The sequence below is a fragment of the Phasianus colchicus genome, chromosome 12 (assembly GCF_987193195.1).
Source record: "Phasianus colchicus chromosome 12, bPhaCol1.hap1.1, whole genome shotgun sequence".
Taxonomy (NCBI): Eukaryota; Metazoa; Chordata; class Aves; order Galliformes; family Phasianidae; genus Phasianus; species Phasianus colchicus.
The window spans coordinates 4,330,023-4,350,590 of record NC_143447.1 but is presented as its reverse complement, the minus strand read 5'-3'; the positions used below and the strand labels follow the sequence as shown (position 1 = coordinate 4,350,590).

At 38.4% G+C, this 20,568-nt stretch overlaps 2 protein-coding genes across 2 annotated transcripts in view; one reads left to right on the top strand and one right to left on the bottom strand.

The window, feature by feature from the left end:
- Positions 1-189: 189 nt before the first annotated feature.
- FBXL22 (F-box and leucine rich repeat protein 22) lies at positions 190-6,254 on the top strand. The gene is made up of 2 exons (XM_031616392.2): positions 190-837; positions 3,427-6,254. Exons 1-2 carry the CDS (start codon positions 503-505, stop codon positions 3,770-3,772), a joined length of 681 nt encoding a protein of 226 aa, XP_031472252.1. The 5' UTR covers positions 190-502; the 3' UTR covers positions 3,773-6,254.
- Positions 6,255-6,495: 241 nt separating this feature from the next.
- Positions 6,496-20,568, bottom strand: part of HERC1 (HECT and RLD domain containing E3 ubiquitin protein ligase family member 1) — a 94,971-nt gene continuing 80,898 nt past the window's right edge. The window contains exons 60-78 of the mRNA XM_031616385.2: positions 19,984-20,157; positions 19,380-19,673; positions 18,759-18,824; positions 18,535-18,660; positions 17,854-17,992; positions 17,211-17,392; positions 16,269-16,424; positions 15,635-15,757; positions 14,928-15,030; positions 14,104-14,273; positions 12,638-12,776; positions 12,123-12,292; positions 11,580-11,749; positions 11,232-11,397; positions 10,201-10,277; positions 9,686-9,938; positions 9,337-9,489; positions 8,054-8,359; positions 6,496-7,148 (exon numbers count right to left, since the gene is read on the bottom strand). Of these exons, the coding sequence (XP_031472245.2) occupies positions 6,963-7,148; positions 8,054-8,359; positions 9,337-9,489; positions 9,686-9,938; positions 10,201-10,277; positions 11,232-11,397; positions 11,580-11,749; positions 12,123-12,292; positions 12,638-12,776; positions 14,104-14,273; positions 14,928-15,030; positions 15,635-15,757; positions 16,269-16,424; positions 17,211-17,392; positions 17,854-17,992; positions 18,535-18,660; positions 18,759-18,824; positions 19,380-19,673; positions 19,984-20,157 (3,153 nt within the window). The 3' untranslated portion in view covers positions 6,496-6,962. The remainder of the gene's footprint in view (positions 7,149-8,053; positions 8,360-9,336; positions 9,490-9,685; positions 9,939-10,200; positions 10,278-11,231; positions 11,398-11,579; positions 11,750-12,122; positions 12,293-12,637; positions 12,777-14,103; positions 14,274-14,927; positions 15,031-15,634; positions 15,758-16,268; positions 16,425-17,210; positions 17,393-17,853; positions 17,993-18,534; positions 18,661-18,758; positions 18,825-19,379; positions 19,674-19,983; positions 20,158-20,568) is intronic.

Here is a 20,568-nt window from a genome sequence, read left to right as displayed (position 1 = left end):
TCTTTTAAATTCCTTTGTGACAGTCCTTGAACAGGAGGCCAAAGCGCAGCTTTAGAATAATGAATGAAAAAGGATAGAGTTATCTTAAGCTGCAAAAGCTAAGTTTAGAACATGAGAGGCTGAGAGCTACCCCTTGCAGCAGTACTACCCTCTGCCCCTTCCCATTCATTAACGCGGCACAAGCTCTTTGCTAAGTAACAGGCCTGCCTAAAAATAAATTAAAAAAAAAAATACCTTATAAGGAAGCATTCTGTGGAAGTCAACTCCTGCTGTTTTTTCTACATGCCCATTCCATTCCCTTGAAGGAACAGAACAACAGTTTCAACATGCATCGTCCTTATCCTTTCTCCATTCTTAACTTCTGCACCGGTTGTTGGCCAAAAATAAACACCATTCCACAACCATATATGAGCAACAGCCTTCTGGTGATCCCAGCGCCTTCCAGCACTGCCATCATTCCAATGCCAGGAGACTGTCAGCTCCCGAGCACGCTGCAGGGGCAATGCACATAACTCAGCTGAATCGGGAATGCCTCTTGCATCTCTTTTCCTTTCTGGACAAAAACAGCAGGAAAAGTTTAGCAAAAACATGTCATAGATTGCTAGAAGTGTTTCAAGATCCTGTGCTTTGGTCTCTACTGAACTTTAATTCTCCAGTGGAACTACAGAAGCATAACTACCTCCTGGGACCTGCTTTAAAATACTTGTCCATCTGCTGGTATTCAGAGAGAGTCAAGGTGTGTAACATTGAGGACTGGATGAAAAACAATTTCCAGAAAGACTTCTGTAGCAGGCATGAGAACACTGTCACTGATTTTTTACTAGAAGTTGGCAACAGGTATGTGCTTTGGGTGTGGAATTTATGCTGCATTACTGTAGAAGTTAGCTGCTTGGAAACTACAACATTTAGAACGGTTGACTCACCTCCATACCGCCTACCTGACAGAAACGGGGCAGAGAGAGAGTGCTTGGATTGTGCAGTTTTACTGTTGGTTTTATAGTGGTAATAGTGCATCTTCTCACTGACTTTCCTCAAGCCTATTTTTTTCCCCTCTTATTGGAAGAATTCTTAATACAGGAAAGTGCAATACTGCTTAGTAAATAGCTGCTTAATTCAGCTGAACCATTTGGTCAATGTGGAGGATTGTCCAGGGGGAACTCCTAAGGGAAAGGCATGGTTTCACACTGTGAAAGCATAAAAACAAGCGCATTACTAAACAGCATTTCTTTACTAGTAGAATTTAATCATGTCTCTGCATCTCTGGGTTTTATAAACTGCAGTAGAAGAAAAGTGCCACTGCGGAAAAAGAACTCTCTGACCACACTGTTTCTTCTACCAGCTTCAGTGCTACAGAGCACCTCTATGAAAAAAAAGAGTTAACCTGCATTAGGAGGAGCAAATGCAAGTCAGAACCAATCCCAGTGCATTTCAGTAACAGCAAGACTGGCACTGGCCGGCTCAGAGCTGGAACAGCACACCTTTGTGCTGCACCCAGCCCTCAGCTTAGTGCCAGAACGTGCCAAGCAGAAAGCTCTGTATGGAACTAACACTTTAAAACCACCAACAAACTGGGACAGTGACAGAATGCAGGGTGCCAGTGAGAACGAGCAACAGGGCAATAAGGACTAAAATATGGGATCAGAAAAGAATGCAAATTTTAAGTAGAAAAATACCTAAGTAATGAGCCACAGACCATTAGGAAACACATCTTTCCCTAGGAAGGAGGGGCTTGGGAATAACCATTCCCTCATTTTGGGCACTGGCATGTCTACCGAGATGCCACGCTTAACCGTTATTTCCATTTTTTGCCATCACAAATAAATAAGAACTCAGGAAGGACAGCAGACCACAGCTCTGCAGGCAGTTTAACGCTGAAGTGTCTTCCTTCTCTACAGAATACATAAAGATGGGTTATTTGCTGTACAAAACGCAAAGGTGGGGTAGCAAGGATTCCATCCAAGTTCAGCAAACCGCCTCTCTGCATTAAACACGTTAATAATGTCCGTAAGTTAAATCTCCACTCCTAAAAATGACAGTTTATTAACAGTGGTCCACCTCATCCATTTTAGCCCCTCCGAGTCTGTGAAGCAACCCTCTTAAAGCATCGCAACAGAATTCCTAGCACTCTGCTAGGAAAAAAAGGAATATTAACCAAGAAAGAAATACTAAATTAATATTTAACTTTGCTCTCTGAATTACAAGTACTTCAGTTCTGTTGATGAAACTGTGCAAGATGGGTCTGTCAGGTCCTTCCTTAATTTTTGCAGACTTTTTTTTTTTTTTTAAACTGTTCACAAGCATACACAAAAAGAGCAAAATGAAGAGAATGTGGCTGGCATGATCTCACTATTACCTCTGCTCTAAAGGAGAGATCGAGCAGCATCTGGGGTTAATGTGTGGAAAGGGATGTACTGTTCTTTTTAAGGTAAAAAAGAATATGCTGCAGTTATGGCTGCCCAGCTGTGGTAGAGAACGGAGAGTCCCTTGTTTGTCCCCACTGCTGTACACCACGCCTTAAACCAGTACAGCCTTTGAGCATAAATTTTTAGACAGAAGTGCTTCCTGTTGCTGCGCTGATGTCTCTCAAGATCAACAGTAGCGTTACTGTAATCGCTTTCTCCCTCAGCAACAGAGCCTAAAGAAGTCCTGGTGCTTCTCAGAGAGAGCTGTAAGCAAGAAAGCAAACAACGTACTTGTCTGAAGGACTGGGGGGTTGGTGCATAAGGCTCCTTGTAAACATGGCTGGTTAGCGTAGCAGCGAGGAACCGGCCTGCACAGGCAGTGTCCATCATAAATACTGACTTGAAATAGGACTTCCCTGCACTTTCTCAGGTCTACACAAACAGCATACACAATTTTTTTTGTCTTTTAAAGCTTTTTTCAATTTTCTGTGACATTTAACAGTACAGTTATTACCAGCTTCAATTATTTGAATGAGTTGTGTGGGGACCAAACATCAACAAACCCCACTAAGGGAGGTGCTGGCACCTGCTCAGTAAAACCAAAGAGTTGCAATGCGCATGCAAATCCCCATGAAATCGTGAGAGTGGGAGTGTCTTACTTGCCTACACTCAGAATGTCTACAAAGCTTCACTGACTGGTCCACAAATCAATTCTGACCTGAACCCATGACCTCTACGGGGTCTTCATCAGCTTATGTACGCATCCACTTCCCCTTCTCCATTGTGCTGACTGAGCTACAGCTGTTGACAGCAACAGAAAAAGCAAAGGAAGGTAAATAAGAGTGTTGTGATAGGTAAAGCTGAGCTTTAAGGCCTATTTGTGTCCCTCCCTACTCATGCTTTCTCACCCCTCCTGGTGGAAGAGGAAGTATTTCTTCAATATTTATTCTGCAAGACAGTGGCTTCTCCAAGTTCTGTATATTATTTATTCTTCCCTCACCTCACCTTCACAATTACGTTTCAGATGTCCAAACCTGCTATCTCTGACCCTCTCAGGATGCGGCCACGTTACAGATGATTGCCTCTTGCTTCTCCTCAAGAACTGCCCGAGCCTCAAGACACTCAAACTGGAAAACTGCGCGCGAATCACTGACCGGACGCTGGAAGCAGCAATCCTCTATGGGGGATCACTGCAAACGCTGCACGTGGATTTCTGCCGGAACATAACACAGAGCGGGCTGGAGAGAGTTAAGGAAAAACGTCCCTCGGTAGCACTGAGAGCAGAGAGAAGTGCTAACATGATTCCAGACAGTAAGCCGGAAAAAAAGTTGGCGTTTGAAAAACTGTCCAGAAAAATGGCTCAGCTTTAAGTTATATGGAGGGTTGATTTCCACTTACCTCCGGTGTGGCACTACTTCAGCTACCCAGGGGTACTCTACTGCACTCTGGTTTAAGTCCAAATAAATGGCTGAATGTTTTGTAAAAGCTTCACTGGAAAAAGGCATGAGTTTTCACACCTTTTAAAGAAAGAACACCTCTGCTTTTGCTGTTCCTTGAAATTGGAAAAATCATGTGTTTATGTCACATAATGCAGCATTTAATTAGTCAAGTCTAAAAATGTGAATTGGAGAAAAGCAACAACCAGAAGACCCTTCACATTTTCATTACGACAGATCATTTTGGCAGTAAGGTACAAAAAGGAATTAAACTAAGTCGTCAAACACAGTAAAACCTTACTTACCAGCAACCATGAACTCCATCACCAAGTCAAAAAAAAGGGTTACATCACAGATATAAATCAAATTTCCAGTGGAGAACACTACTGCTCAATATCACGCTCTGTTCTTATCAGTCCCCTCTAAGCATGACAGACACCTGTACTGCTGCGCTGCAGGGCAGGTGGCTGAGCCACCTCTATTTACATTTAGCATTTAATGCTTTAAGCATATTGTGTTCCATGCTTCATTAACCTGCAAAGGAACTGAACAAACACATTGTCACACACCTGTTCCTACCTCTGATACGTATTTCTTACTGCTGCTACAGTCATACACATTTCATCCAGTGCTAAAAAGCAGAAGGGAAATGGTGATGCTTTGAAACAGCTCACAGCCTACCCTGCTGCACAGCTCTGTCATTAGCAAGTTACAAGACTGAGCTGCATGCATTTTTTATTCTATGTATGTGTGCATACCTATATATAGGTATAGATGACTAAAACTACAGTAGAGATGACTGACACTACAGAATGCAGATACACACTGGTAATACTTTTCTTTTTCTATACAAAGATGTTTGCATATATAAAATACTCAAACGGATATAAAGTTATAATTTTCTCAGAGTGTCTCCAATGGACAGCAGAACTGAGCCAGTGCATTCTTTACCTTCAAATGCAATTATGTCTGAGAAGCACTATGCAATAAGAGTGAACGCAATTCCAGTCTCACTTTCATGTCTGAGCAACTGAAAAAAAAAAAGCCAAACAGCAGACTGAAAGGAACATGTGCACAATGCCATGACAGTGAAAACAAACAGTTGGATAAAATAAAAATAAGCAGTTAGGTTGAATCATGCTAAGACAGAATATGCAAAGGACAGGGGTAATTTAAAAAGGAACTGCCCTCAACTGTTCAATGAACATCCATGTTTACAAACATCAGCATCCCCTTTTACCTAATTGCAAACTGTCTCCAAAAATACCCTCATTATCCGAGAGCCAAAACACACAGTCTGTGCAAAACTGAATTCTGAGGTACAGTTCTATTACCTTCTGTATCTGACTGAACACGCTGGCAAAATGATGAAGGATAAATGACATAAAGGAGGTCCAGTATACAGTACTTTCTGTAGTGCATATATATGTAAATATAGATATGTACAACACCTAGAATTTAATTCAAGATGTGAATATACTCCTCCACAACACAGCGGTGAGATGCAGAACTCTCAGTCCAATTTGAAACACGAAGCAGCAGGAAACTACACCTGCCTGACTTCAGAGCCCTGGCCCTCTTTCTCCCAGGACTGTTAAAGGGCCCGTCTGGATGTTTCATGCTACAGCCTGGTTCTTGCTCGTTGCTGAAGAACCTTTTGCCTTCTTTGTGAGCCAACAGCAAGTCCCAGCTGAAGCAACTTCACCAGATACAACCTGGAGCTGAGATTCTTTACAATTCTTTACTCATCCCTTTGAGCACCGTCAGGTGGCACCAATACACCAGTTAGTCTTGGACAACTGGGAAGTTTCCCTCGTAATCCCTGCTAACCTGCAGCAATCACAAGCAATAGGAATGTCTGCGTTCTTCTCCAGACTCACACAGTCATGTACCAGGTGAGTTGAGGTTAATGAATTCTCTCCCCCGCCATGTGGTCCCAAACACCCTTAGCAAGGGATTCCAGCGAGAAGGAGGGGAAGTCAGGCCAGGGCAGCAGAGAAACACACCCTTCTCCTCAGCCCAGTGACATCATGTTCCTGAGCACAAACAGTATTTGCAGTTGGGCACAAATTATGGTTGTGGTACAGAGACTGAAGAGGATTATCTTCCACAGTGCTCCCCTAAGACGGCAAATAAAAGTTTCTTTGTAACAGTACATTGCTGCCCTAACCAAGCACGAATGTTACCAAATACTGCTGATTATAATACAATTACAGCTGCAGCAGATACCAAACATGTGGTTTACTAAAATCAAAGGCAGATACTCGGAATGTATACAAAATCCACAGCTTCAACCACTATCCTGCCACCTTCATTTATTGGCACTCTGTTTCTGAGTCACAGTGGCTGTGTATTATTACTGTCAACAAGGAATACTCTGGAAAAGTGTCCAAATGGAAGTCGAGAAGGAATCACATACAACTTTACCTTGTATTGCAGCACACGGTATAAACAGTGGTACACCTGAACACATCCTCAAAGACATGAAGAACGCAGGGCACAGTCCTACCCATCACACAGTAGAAGATAAACATTTCAGGGTGTTCCAAAAATCACGTCCTGACTAAACATGGTAATACTGTCATTTCCTGAGACAAAACGAAGTACGAAGGCTAAATAAACCAATACACAATTCACAAATGCATCCAAGCAACCAATTCTCGAATTTGCTTTATTTTTCTCTGCATAAGGAACCCTGCACAGGCAATTCAAATTAGAACAAAATAAATATGTGAATATTCATGTAAAACTGTCCTTGCTAATGAACAATTATACACAATGTACAACCCTTCATGTTCACTGGGAGGGCTTACAAATGTACTATTCCCAACAAAAACGCACCCAAAAGTCTCCATGCAAACTTATCAAAAGTGACCAAAAAAGGAGAAAAAAAATTATTGATCATACTTTTTTTTTGTTTTCTTTTTTTCTTTTTTACAATCACAAAAAAATAAAAACATCTAATTTTTTGTTACATTTAGAGTAACTAAAATGTGGCCACTGTTTATTAACATCTGCTTTTATGCTCCTAAAACATCTATGGTTACCATAAAATTATGTCAACAACAAATTGGACTTAGGGCACTATTTTCAGTAAAAGGAAGATGATTTTGTTCACAGAATGTTAATAATCTGTGTCTGAGCCCTCTGCATTGTCCACATTCCGTGAGAGCATATAATTGTCCATATCTATAGACCTGCAATTATTGATTGCATAGCGCAAACGCTCTGCCATGATTAGTTGACTGGAGTAAGGTGGGAGCCTCAGTTGAAAGAAACAAGTCTGTGAGGTAGGCAAGCTGTCGTAAGGCTGTGGAAATGGATAAAAGGTGGGACACCGGTAAGTTTGTGAACGTAGTAAAAATACAGCACATCCATATTTCATTGCTTCCATCTTCCCTGCCTCTATCGTCCAGCATTTTCTCAGTTTACCTCAATATTTCTCTTAAGAAGCAGACTAGCATCCCTTGTTTGCGTCTCCTGTTTCCTCCTGAATTGTGTGACAAACTACTGTTATATCAACTGCTCTGTGACTTATTTAGCTCAGTATGGAAACGCAACTATTGGAACTCTTGATCACAATATTCAGCAACCCACTGGAAGATAACAAACAACATTCAAATTTATGTATCTTACTGTGCCTTAACGTGAGGTGACGTGAAAGACACTGAACCAAAGATGACAGTCCAACTACTGTTATCTTTGCCCAAATATTTGATTCTTACAGTTAGAGAACGTGCTTTCACTGCTCAAAACAATGAGACAATGCAAAATGTAGGCATCCTGTACGTGATGTACTTCAAGGATACATACTGTAAAACTCAGGCTTCAGAGTTTGTTAACGGTCATATGACAAACTTTGGGAGTAATAATTATCAAACGAAAAAAGGAAATGCAACAGAAAATGACTGTGGACAAGTTACAACAGAAGAGGTTTGGTTTCCTCATGCAAGAGCTTGTCTTGACCTCCAATCACAGAATTACAGTAAATGCACCAAATGAATTCATATCCAATTCATGCCGTGTTCCAGCTCCTCCGCTATTAAAATCCTTGGTTTTAATACCTCAGGGAATATCCTACTCCACGCTTTCTCTGTAAATGTACAATTATGTAAACCGGGCTCTTATTGCAAATGGACAGATTAAGCTAAATAGGAATAATAAATACAGATAATAATATTAAAAAAAGAGAGAATAAAAAAACCAGCATCTTACCCTATCAACCTTCATTATTTGGAATCGCTGAGAGATATCAGCTGTGTTGGCTGGCAATCGAGATCTTCCTGACACAAACCTCATGAAAAGGACTCTCTCCTCATTTGAAAATTCTTCAAGGGTATGCCAGAACCACTGCACCAGCTGATGCTGCTCATCAACTTCTCTGTATCGCACAACTTTCTTCAAAACTTCAACTGATATTTCTGGCATTCCACAGACCATTTGCTCCAACTGCTTAGCAGTCAGAAGAGACAACAAGGGAACGGGAACAATCCAAGACATGCCTTCTCTTACAGCAGCCACCTATTGCCCAAAACAGAAGAAATACTGGAAATGCAATTGTCTTACCTCTATCACTTATTGTACTTTCCAAATAAATGCAGAGGCAACTTATCTGCTGAGGAACAGGGTAAAAGGAGAGAACATCTGCCAAATACATATGCATCCCCTGTAAGGACTACTACATCCTCTCTCAAAATTCTGGAGAATATTAAAGGTACAAAACTAAAATTATTTTTAATAGTAATTGCAAATGGCACAATACAGAAGAACTTAAAGTGCAAGTTATCAGCACAAATAATAATGGCAAAACCAAAAAGCGGTGCAGGTATCACACATCTGAGCTGGAACAAAGTTGGTTTTTTTTTCTAGAAGCATGATTTGGTTAACCTTGTTTAGAAAGTTATCTTCCTAATGCAGGTAGCAATACTCTGCATATATCTATACATGGAATAAAAGGAAAATAATTTTCTTCACAAGTAATTAGCATAATTCATCCTTTTATGAGCTTCACTACACAAGTGACAAAATACACAGACCTATGAAAACAGATAATTAATACTTCTCAGAACATTAAACGTTGTATTTTTAGTTTCAGTGCTAAAGGAAAAGAGAAACAGTTTTAAAAAACAATGTTTGTTCACAGTATTTACTTCAGCTGGACTATGTTGCTGTGACATCTAATAATACTGCACAGTACGTATAGTTGTGTGGAGTTTCCCAAGAGGGGATGGCAGTTGCAATGACACTAATCTAGTGAAAGAATAGGTCTTACTGCCAGTGCTCTTTTGTCAAACGTGCATTTGCTATGGAAAGTAGGACTGGCCTAAAACAAGCAAACAAAATAGAAAAGTTTGCAGGGGAAAAACAATCCTCAGGGACCCCATCCAAGATGCAGAAAACCAAACTTTTCTTGTCCTCTGGAATACGAAATGGAAACTTACATAAATAAAAAACGCTGTTCACGTTAACAGTGGAGAGGGTCACGATATGATTCTTACCTGACGGTCCATTTCATGAAGTCTGTACTCAATTGCCCTTTCCACATATTCTTTCCTGTTTGAAAAGGTAAGTGGGATGCTGTTCCCTCCAGGGATTATGGGAACCATTTTGCCATCAGCACTTTGGCCAACAAAAGAATCCAAAGGAATCATCTGTTATGCAAAACAGAACAACTTTGTTCAGCTTAAGTCACTCAAGTGATCTATGTTTAGTATTTTACTATCAGTCATCCAGAATTATACTCAGATCACAAACAATTCCAAATGCATATTAAGTCCTTGTTATCCCAATAAAACAAACAGTAGCATTAAGGATGATCTGCTAAAAGCGATCACTTTCATAACTTACCTCATGGAAATTTTCTTCAGTAATCCCACTGTCTTCAATGTGAAGAATGCTGTTGAGGGTCTGCACATAGAGCAGATCTACCTCCTCCAAATCCTCCAAGATGAGTGGGATACAACAAAGTTGCTTCCAGACCATTGGAGCCAAATGAAGATCTAATGGCTTTTTTGTACGAATAGCTACACCCATGAGAATGCCCAAAAATTTAAACTGCATCAGATGCTCATCTAAACACGCTGAAGGGTTAAAAAGAAACCTGAAAGAGAAGACATTGAAGGCTACAGTATAATATATCTATGCTGCTTCATTAGAAGCAAAAGATCAAGTATTTCTAAGCACTGCACAGTAACTGCCAACACAATTATCAGCAAGGGGTACCCAAGTAAGAAGATTATCTTAAACAGAAATAAGGGACACAATTTAGTAAAAAAAAAAATAATAATAATAATAAAATAGTTAACAGAAGTTAATTTTCACCTACTGACATCTGAAGTAAAAAGAAATTCTAGATAACTTACCTATCCCTATTGTAGCCTACTTCAGCTGTGGCATTTGGGGAAGGAATAAGCAGGTCTACTACTCCAGTTTCAAGTTCCTTAAAAAGAAATAACAACAACAACAAAACCTTTTTAGACATGGGAACAACAAGCACATTAGAGAAATATTGTGACACTATGTAATACATTACAAGACAGAATATTGTACTACAATGATGATAACTACTTAAATATTCCTGTGTAATATTTAAGGGAAAGAAACAAAATGGGGTGATTTTTATTCATAAAATCATGTTTATTTAAAGACCTGCCTTTACATCAGACTATAATGGTTGTTCTACTGTGACTGCTCTGTGATGCATTGCTGGTACTTGTTCTGGAAATGATCAGAAGCCCTAAACTCTACACCCTACTGGTACAATTTTTTTTTTTGCAAGAACTACAAGATGAAACAAATGTTTTCATTAGTTACGTTCTGAACTGTTATTAGCCCTCTCTCATACTTAATGTAAACTGCTTAGGAAAGAAACATAAATTATGAATTCGAAAAGACAACAACAAGCTGTCAACAGCAGAAATATCTGGGCTCAAGTTAAGGTAAAAGTGCATAAATTCTGCTGGTGAACTCCTTTCCAGCACTGAACCTGAGAAGTGACATTTATTTTCACATATGTGAAAACATGCGTGATCCCATGAAACATCTGTCAGAGGACAGAATTGTATGGATGGAATCTTAGTGAAAATATTGGCTGGGGAAAAATGGGTGTCTGCAAAATGCTTCTGTAACATGTAGGGACTATTGCAGAACTTCAAGGGGATTTACTGTAACACTAAGTTGTACTGAGGCTTTTTTCCACCTCCTTGCTACAATCTAAAGGCTCTTTTTTCCCCTTAAAAGGCATCCCCAAGTAGACAGTTCTAGTACCATAGCTCAGGACTGAAGAACAAGAAGAAATTGCTATGCTGCATAAAGGAAAATTGACAAATACAAACAAAACCAGACAAAACAAAAAACTCTACCAGGCATTTCAAACTGATAGATTTCTTCCTACCTGACACATTTCTGTAATTGTGTCATCAAACACTCCCCCTGCATCATCAGCTCCTTCTCCAACCAGTTTCACTTTCCAGGCACGAGAAGGCAGGCGAAGGTCTGACGCATTTAGCTTTACCACTTGCCTTGCAATCTGTACAAAAATGGGTTTGCACTTCCGACCCCTTTTGAAAAAAAGACGACACAACCATACAGTGTAACTCATAAAAGTGAACAGGTTACTGAAGTCATTTGCTCATAATGAAGATGTACACAGAGAGTTTGATATGCTAGAGGTAACGGAAAACATATTAAGATCAGTTATTATTTTGATATCAAAAACACTGCCTGTGGAAACGATACTGACCTGGTTGATATTCTTTTTACAGTAATCTGAGGACCATAGTTTTTTCCCTGAACCATGGTCTTCCCTATAGAGCGTACCATAGGGAGCGTGTACACTCGTGGTGCTAGCAAGGGTCTAAGCTGTCCTTGAACTATCCCCCATGTTCCAGCATTGTAATGAGATGTACTGTTCTGCAATAAAGCAGTATGAAAATAAACATATTAATAAAGCTCATTAATTCACTTATTTACAGAAGAAAACCTTCGTAATCACTCATTAGCACTTCAATATTTCACAAAGGAGGTAGGCACTCTTTTTTTTTTTACAGCTTTGAGGACAGCAACTTTTTGAAAACTATTGGCATGTTAATATTAACACAACTGAAAATATATAATGGTACTTTGACAAAGCCTGGCTTAATCCGAATTTGTATATTTCATTTATTTATTAGAAAAGAAAAACAAAAAAACTTACAGACTCTACTACTGAGGCCTGGTGAAAAACTTGCTAGTGATATGGTACAACACAACAGGACTAAAATATATATTTTAAATGAAGTTTTACCTGATTATTGGGACTGAGGTTAAGTAATCTCCATGAAGAGTACATGAGGTCAGAGAAATGGTACAGCAGTCTGAGCCTTGCTCTTACTGTATGAATGCTCACTTCTTTCAGTGCCCCATACTGTGGTGGAATGGCATCAGGCAAGCCAAGCTGTAAAGGCACTGATACACCTACCACACAAGACAGAAAACATAATTTCATAAAGGACCACTTAAGGACCTCTTTAAACTGAGAGGCTAAGGTAGTTTGAAAACCTGGGTGGGTGGATATAAACTAAAACAAATTTGTGCCAAACATTCACAGAATCACAGAATGGCCAGGGTTGGAAGGGACCTCAAGGATCATGAATCTCCAACCTCTCTGCCACATGCAGGGCCACCAACTTCCCCATTTAATGCTAGACCAGGCTACAGCTGGTCTTCCACAGCTCCTGTTACACTCATCCCTCATGAAACACAAAGACTAATTCAAACGATCGTACAAAAATGACCATACAACCCATCTCAGCTATTTACCTGGAGCTCTGGGTGGAACCGGGGGTGCCGTCCAGGCAGCACTGTGGCAACGTCCTGCTGAAATTTGCCGGATATTCTTTCCTTGCAGGACTGTTACTAGGGTTGGTTCTCTGACATGGTTAGTATGGCCAAGACCAAGCTGACAAATTTGAACAGTTGCAGGACACAAATAAGAATCAGCAACTCTGATAAAGCTTCTAGAAAACTCTCAAGCAAAGATTCAGAACAAATGGTAAAAATGCCTACATCATATATGGCTTAAAAACATTTGCCTCGTAGATCTTTAATTATGCTTGCATTTACCTTTTATTTTGGAGAGAATATTACATTCACGCTTAATGGGAGCAGCAAATCTAGGTGGCAAAGAGGCCTGAGAACAGCTAGAGATTTTTTACACAATCTTTTGTACACTGATAAATTAACCTATGCTGCTAAGTCATCTCTATTGCACAATCCTTCTCATGCAGAGTCAACACAGCTCATACCTTTCCTATGCAATTGAAATATCACTTTTGCTCTAGCAGATACATTCCTGCAAGTGTTTGGAAAAAAATAATCAGAATGAAGAGAAATTTTACTGAAACTTTTCTGATTTTTTCCCAACAGTTTTGAATTTTGTATTGTAAAAGTGGTAACTTTGTACTTCAAGAGTATACAAAATTATTTCTACAACAAAAGCACATTTTTTACACCGCAATGGAAAGTGTACAAAATAAGCTTTCAGAATCAAGATCCTGTTTCTTTTTTTTTTTTTTACACTAAGTTTTTCTCTTCCAAAACAGAACAAAAGCATGACTGTAAAAACAGACAAACGTTCCTTTTAGAAATTGTTCTAAATAACTTGCTCAAAAACCATTCTCAAAAACTCATCCCTGAAATGCCACAGCACTAACTTTGCCCAACATTCTTGAAACACAAGGAATCAAAACATCAAGAAGCTCGGTCTTGTACTTGCAGCAAACAAAACTCAAAATCTGCAATCCTTTCAAAAAACCTGTTACACACTGGGTGTGGGAAGACAATGGACGTTTAAAGGCAGTGATAAAATCAGTGTCCCAAAGTAAAGAGTATTTAATATTTACTGTTTTCTTTGGACTTGTAAAAATGATTTCATATAAAATTAATCTTTTCTTTATGAAAAGAATCTGATTGCCAACCTTTTTTTTTTTTTTTTTTTTTTAGTATTTAAAAACAGTAACGGTAGGTCACGAATCACTAAAGTTTCTTTCAAAAACCATTTTGACAAGCATGAATTTGGACAGAATGTTCTCAGTGCTTTCCCAAACTGCTGCCATGCAAGTGCACAGGAAATGAAAAAGAAAATTGTGGAGAAAACCTAAAATGTTATTATAGCTGAGGGGAAGGAAAAGAACAAAAATCAAAGCTTGATTTTCCACCAGATATATATTCCAATCACATCTATACAGTAATAACATGGTTAGAAATAAACAGGGAACAGTACATACCTGCCCTTCAGAGTTGCTACCCCAAGCATATACATCGCCTGTGGATGACAAAGCTAGTGTATGCTCTGCTCCTACAGCTATGTCTTCAATGAAGACTCCTGACAGTACTGGGACTTGTTGGGGTCTGTTGTGATTTCGAGCTCGACCTTCTGGCAAACCAATAAGGCGATCTGAAATTGCAAGGAAACGCCTATATATGCAAAGATCATCAAAAGTTAATTGTACTTGCAGGCAGAAGTTGGGAAGGGACAAAAGCAACTCTGAATACTCTTAGAACTGGGACATCAGTGCAATTTGTTATGCAGAAATCTCGTGTACATTTCCTACAAATTGCCTGTGCTTATTGATATTCTGAAGTTATTTGCACTTTAAAAGTGAAACAAGATCAAAATCTATTAAAACGAGACATCATGTAATTTTATAACACATTTGAATTAATTGAGAGAAAACAGAAAAGAGAAAACCTGTTTAATGCAGTGACACTGGCAGTTTGCCTGTCCAAACTCTTAACAAATTGAGCAGATGCAGACTCTATCAGGTAAAGCAAGCGTTCAAGGAATCCAATGGTTTTAGACATATGAAATTCAATGAAATTTTACAGAAACACCTGTCAAAAATTAAACTAAACACTCTTCAAAAACTAAATTGTGAGGCTATCATGAGATCATACTACATATAGGCCTACAATCCAGATCTGTGTCTACATTAACACAGCACTGTTGAAATTCCAAGATTACTCTTATAAATGTGATGATGTCCTTCAATTTCATTTTCAGAATACAAAAGCATATAGGTACAATGGTCCAAATGTTAGATTATCCTACCTTGTCCAAAAGTATATACATGACCATCTTTTGTCAGAGCAACAGAAAACTGTGTTCCACAGGCAACTTTTTTTATGCCAATTCCACAGAGAATATCCACTTTCTAAAGAGATAAATGAGAGGACAAAGAGCTATGGCATTATGAAGATATAAAATGAGAGGACAAAGAGCTATGGCATTATGAAGATACAAGAAGAAAATAAACATGAATTTCATCTGTAACTTCTGTTTCCAAAAAGAATTTTTATAACTCTCTCACTGTAATAGATATTTTGTAGCATTACTCTAATTAAGGCCTGCAAATGAATAAAAAAACCTGAGACACTGTTTTCTTATTCCATGCACAATGATTCAAAATACCTTTTATTTACTGGGGATTGGTGAGAGGTGGCATGAGAGGAAGTGGACAAGTATGTAAACAAACTTACCCACAAATACCAAAATTAAGAACCTCTCTCCTTTGAGCTAACCCTACAATTTTCTCTATTTGTATTGTCTCTAACATAGGGTTGAGTATCATGTACCTGAAATTCTTTAAGATGTCATGCTTTGTATAACGTACTATCAGAATTATTTATGGTAATTTTATTAGAACAGTATAGCATACAGAATTAATAATTTTAATTCTGAAAACTAATGAGTTCCATGCAATATGTTTAGCAACAGCGAAAATTTATGCAAAGAATTTTTTCCCTATGAATTCTAACCTGTGGTGAGGATTTTGCAGTGGAATTTCCCAAACCAAGTTTACCATAATCTCCATCTCCAAAAGCCCAAACCATTGAACCATCCATTGACACAGCTACAGTGTGATTGAGTCCACAGGCCACCTGGTTCAAAGAAATATGTTATTACCACAGTTTTTGCCACTACTAACTTAGACAACCCAAATACCTTTTAGGAAAAAAAAACTGTGTTAAAAAAAAAAAGATCCCTTTAAGGACATTGAAAATTCTATTGCTTCTTACAGCATTTGGAAGACAACAGGGTGGTTTTTTGCTTGTTTGTTTTTTTAGGAATTGGCTTCCACTCCCTCTCCTAGAACCAAGGAATAGTTTTATGCTAAGCATGCTCACTGCCTAGGAAAATAAAATGTGTCATAAATTCATACTTCATAATTAAATATAAAACTGTTACAATGTTAAAGAAAAAAAAGCAGTTTTGCAGAAAGAGGCTCAAAAGTCTGGAAAGATATCAGAAAAAGAAAAAAAAACCAAACATTTTTTCAAATTCTGCTATCATGATCAAAATACAATCCCAAACATAAAAGTAGAACACTGAAATACATTGACAATATCAGCTTTAAATGAAGATACATGGACAGTTTTAGATAAACCATGCCTGTCCAATCTGGTAACCCTCCAGCGCTGTCACTCTTTCCGGAAGTTTCTTATTGGAAGTATTTCCAAGTCCTAATCGACCATAATCACCATTTCCAAATGTAAAAAGTTTGCCATCTGCTGTCACCACAGCTGAGTGTTTGAAGCCACATGACATCTGGAAGTAAAACAAATGTAATTTTTACAAGTGTCTTGTTTTTTGAGGAGTAAACTATTACACACTGCACTATGCAGTAACTTCTTCATCTTACAAAACATATTCACATTATAAAGTCATACAGCACAGGTACTACAGCATAAATTACTTTAACTATCTACTTCTGCTTTATCCTCACAGTAATGTTAGGAGAACAGGTGCATACTTGTGTGGATAAAGGCCTGCAGGCATTTTTATTTATTTTTTTCTTTTCTGTTAATACTGTCTTCTGGAAACAGGTTGCCTGCTAAGCACAAATTCTATTAAATGGCACGAAAGAATGCTGAAACCTTTAGCCAAAGCCAGATATCCTTTTTTTTGTGCTGCTAAGCACACGTAGTAAAGAGAAGGAAGACAGGGCAACTCATTTTAAAGAACAATGCTATCTGACAATGATCAAGGTATAAGGTTCTGAATTGTGCCTGCATTCTGACAGTCTCCAGATCATCCTTTTTTCACAGGCTCTTTCAAATTTTCAGATTTCTCAAGTAACAAGTGCTGATTAACATCACAGCAGCAGTGAACCTTGTGATATTAACTATTTTCAATTGTGAATTATCAACTTGCTTCATAATGCTCAGCAAGAAGTCAAAAGTTTCCTGTTTTCCTTCAGTACATGAATTCAAATTGGCAAGACTGGCAGTGGTTCTGTAACATCCCTATCACTAACTGCACCTTTTACCTAAAGCCAGTATTCCTAAGTTACTGTATTTACAGTTTGTAAAAGGAAAAAATATGCCATAGAACCTGCACCACTTCTTCTCCTTGCAGAGCCTCTATCTGTCTAGGCCTGCGCTGTCTGTCGCTGTTCCCATGTCCAAGTTTGCCATAATCTCCATCTCCCCAGCTAAAGACTTCCCCACTTTCAGTCAAAGCCATGGAATGTCCATCAGATCCACAAGAGGTCACCAGCTGCGTTACAACAAAGCCTGTTAAAAAGAACAGAGAAAACAATGTTTGTGTTAAATAAAAATGAACTCTTAATATGCACATATCCAAGTGCCCCAAGGGGTAGCAAATTAAGCCTGGGGAAAGGCATCAACCAGGAATATACTTATCTTATTGTAGCAATTCCCTTGTATTATTACTTCGAAGAAACTCTGCACCTTCTCACACACAACCTATGCTTCTGACCTGTCATTAGTTTTGAAATGAAATATTCCTATCTTAAGCAAACGTTTTTCCCCACAGCACTCTTGAAATTATGGAATATTAAGATGTTACTAATCACACAATAAGGAGAAATAAACATCAAGTTTGTTTGTTCAATTTTCAATTAACGATTACAGTATTTTAACGTCAATCTGTGAAAATAGTATCAACACAAATAATTACATCAACTATCAAAATGATGTTCGCTATCAATTTAATCTTTTCAAAACAGATTTACCTTGCAGTGCTGAAATGACTGTTAACACATGAAGATCATCTGAATTTCCTTGTCCCAGCCGCCCATAGCTTCCTTCTCCGCAAGCCAAAACTGTGCCATTAGCTTGAATGACAAAAGTACAATTCTGACCACAAACAACCTGGTCAAGAAAAATACACAGAAGTTTTTTTATGGTGTTTTGTTTGTTTGTTTGTTGTTTTAGATGCAGCAATCTGCATTACCATCACAATGCATCATCTTATTTTTTCAACCACTGCTTTCCTTTGAGATTCTACGAAGATTCTACAACTTTAGTCACACTGTAAATACCTTCATGACAGCCCTATTAACATAAAACATCACTTACAGCATGTTTAATGGACTTCTATTACCTAATTATAACATAATACACATTTCTTCACTGAAACTTGCTACTGTTTCAGCAAACCTTCTTCCAGTGAGAGAAAATATAATACACTCCTACCTGAGATTAATTTAGTCTTGATGTTTCTATCCTGAATGTCAATTTTATCTCAGAAGACAAAACAAATTATTAATTACGGTAGAAAATACATGTTTTGAGCATACTCAATAGTAAATTCAAACAATAAAGAGAAGACATTCAGAGAAATTCTGACATTCAAACAATGCATGGGATAAATCAATAAAAATAAAAACATGTGAATGTCTTTAGGTGATCACCTGTTGAGCCTGAGAGAAGGAAGGTGCTGCCACTGGTACCATGACATTTCTGCCAGCTTCTGCTAATTGTCCATGTCTTCCTGCTCCCCACAGATACACATCACATTTACCTCCTAAGTGCCAATCCTATGGTGCAGCAGGAAAAGAATGCTTTAGAAAAAGAGTACTTGCAAAAGCTTACTACAGCAAAATAAATAAAATAAATAGATTTGCATTTTACTAACCTCTGGCCTTGATGTTGCCCAGGACATTATCTGTTCATCCATACCATTGATCCATTTACTGTTATCCTATGCAACAAAAAGCACAGTTACCACATTCAGTTCAAGAGATGCACATTATTTTGCTGCTATGTCATACTTGTTCCCTTATTAACTATACATGGACACTCAAAGTACTCCAAAAAAATACAAAGATAAGAGTGAACACATGCAAACTCAGATATTTGATTTCTGTCCATAAACAAAGCCTACTTCTTTACTATACCTACAAATGACACTGTTATTCATGGTTCACAATCAAAATATAAATAAAATTAAATAAAATGCATGATGGAATAATCTTTTTTAAAGCTTTTTGAAGCACATGTTCTCTGAAGATGTTGTAAGATTGCTGATAATAATTTACTGATCCAATATTATGATACATCAGCCAAAATAAAAAGTCATAAAGACCATTAACATCTCTAAAATAATTTGGTGTAGGAACATGCCATAAAGTTACTTCAGTCTCACAGCCTGATTTAGTGGCAACCCAGCCCATGGCAGGGGGTTGAAACTGGATGATCTTTATGGACCCTCCCAACCCAAGCCACTCTATAATGTTATGAATATAGCACATTTCACCATTAGCAGAGTAAGTTCATCCTCTGGAACAGGCTCCAGGTCTGGAACAGTAAAGGATTCTGGGAACTGTGCTCCCTTTGCCAAGGCTTCAGCGGCTTTTATGGTGGTTGAGAAACATTCTAGCCAGGCCCATTCCGTGGGACTCCAGGTTGAAGGATCAGGGAGGCAGTTCTGATGATGAGGTGGTACTGGGGGATTGCACAACAGCTGATCTAGGTGGAGGCCCACAGCGAGTGATGCCAAGCATTGCATGTAAGGACTGTGAACAAGCTGGTCTCCACAAACAACATGGGGCTAAAGGTGAGGGGAAGGGGAAAGAGAAATCACACATGCACAGTTAGGAACATAAATTCATCAATCTGGAAGTAGGATTTCTATAAAGCTACTTCTATAGACAAATACTTTCTTCCATACTTAAAGCTTTTCTAAAATTTTATATATTCTCAAACTAAGAGATTGCTAGTTTGGAGAATATTGAAAGATATTTGCAGACAAGATGTAGGAAATTTTGGGGGGGGGATATCAGTTCTGAAAGCCTGCAACCAGATCACCACAACAGTGATCCCAAGAGGCAGGAATTTTAAGTGTTCTCACAAGCTCTTACCTTTTCATAAGCATACTGCTCCTGAAGCATTATTGGCAAACGTTCCAAGAAAGCTCGCATGCAAGGAGCCATATTTAATCCTAAAACTCCTTGCTGTTTCAGTGCAGTTCTACATGTTGCAAGGATGTGATTGGAAGATATCCACTCTGATGTACAGTTCACTACCAACACATCCTGTTTAACAGCAGACACAAGACATGTTAAAAATCAAAAATTCATAACATAGGATTATTCAGCTCCACTGATTTACCATCAACTATCTTAGTTTCCAAAGTGGATAGAAAATATTTGTATTGTCTCTGTTGATTAACAGTCTGCTGAAGAACACTACAGAGTAGCTCTCTCCATATTGTCACTTCTTCATATGTTACTTTCACCTTCTCAAGGCAGCATTATGATCATCATTCCAAGAAATTACCAAACAGAGTTAATTTTTGTGAACAGCATAAACATAGTTAAGGGTTTGTCCTATAATGTGATCTCCAACATCAGGGTGGAATTCAGGGAAGACTTTCAAAGAATTTCAAATACTTAGAACCAAATACAGAACAGCTCTACTAACAGGAGCCATAACTTGTGCCAAGT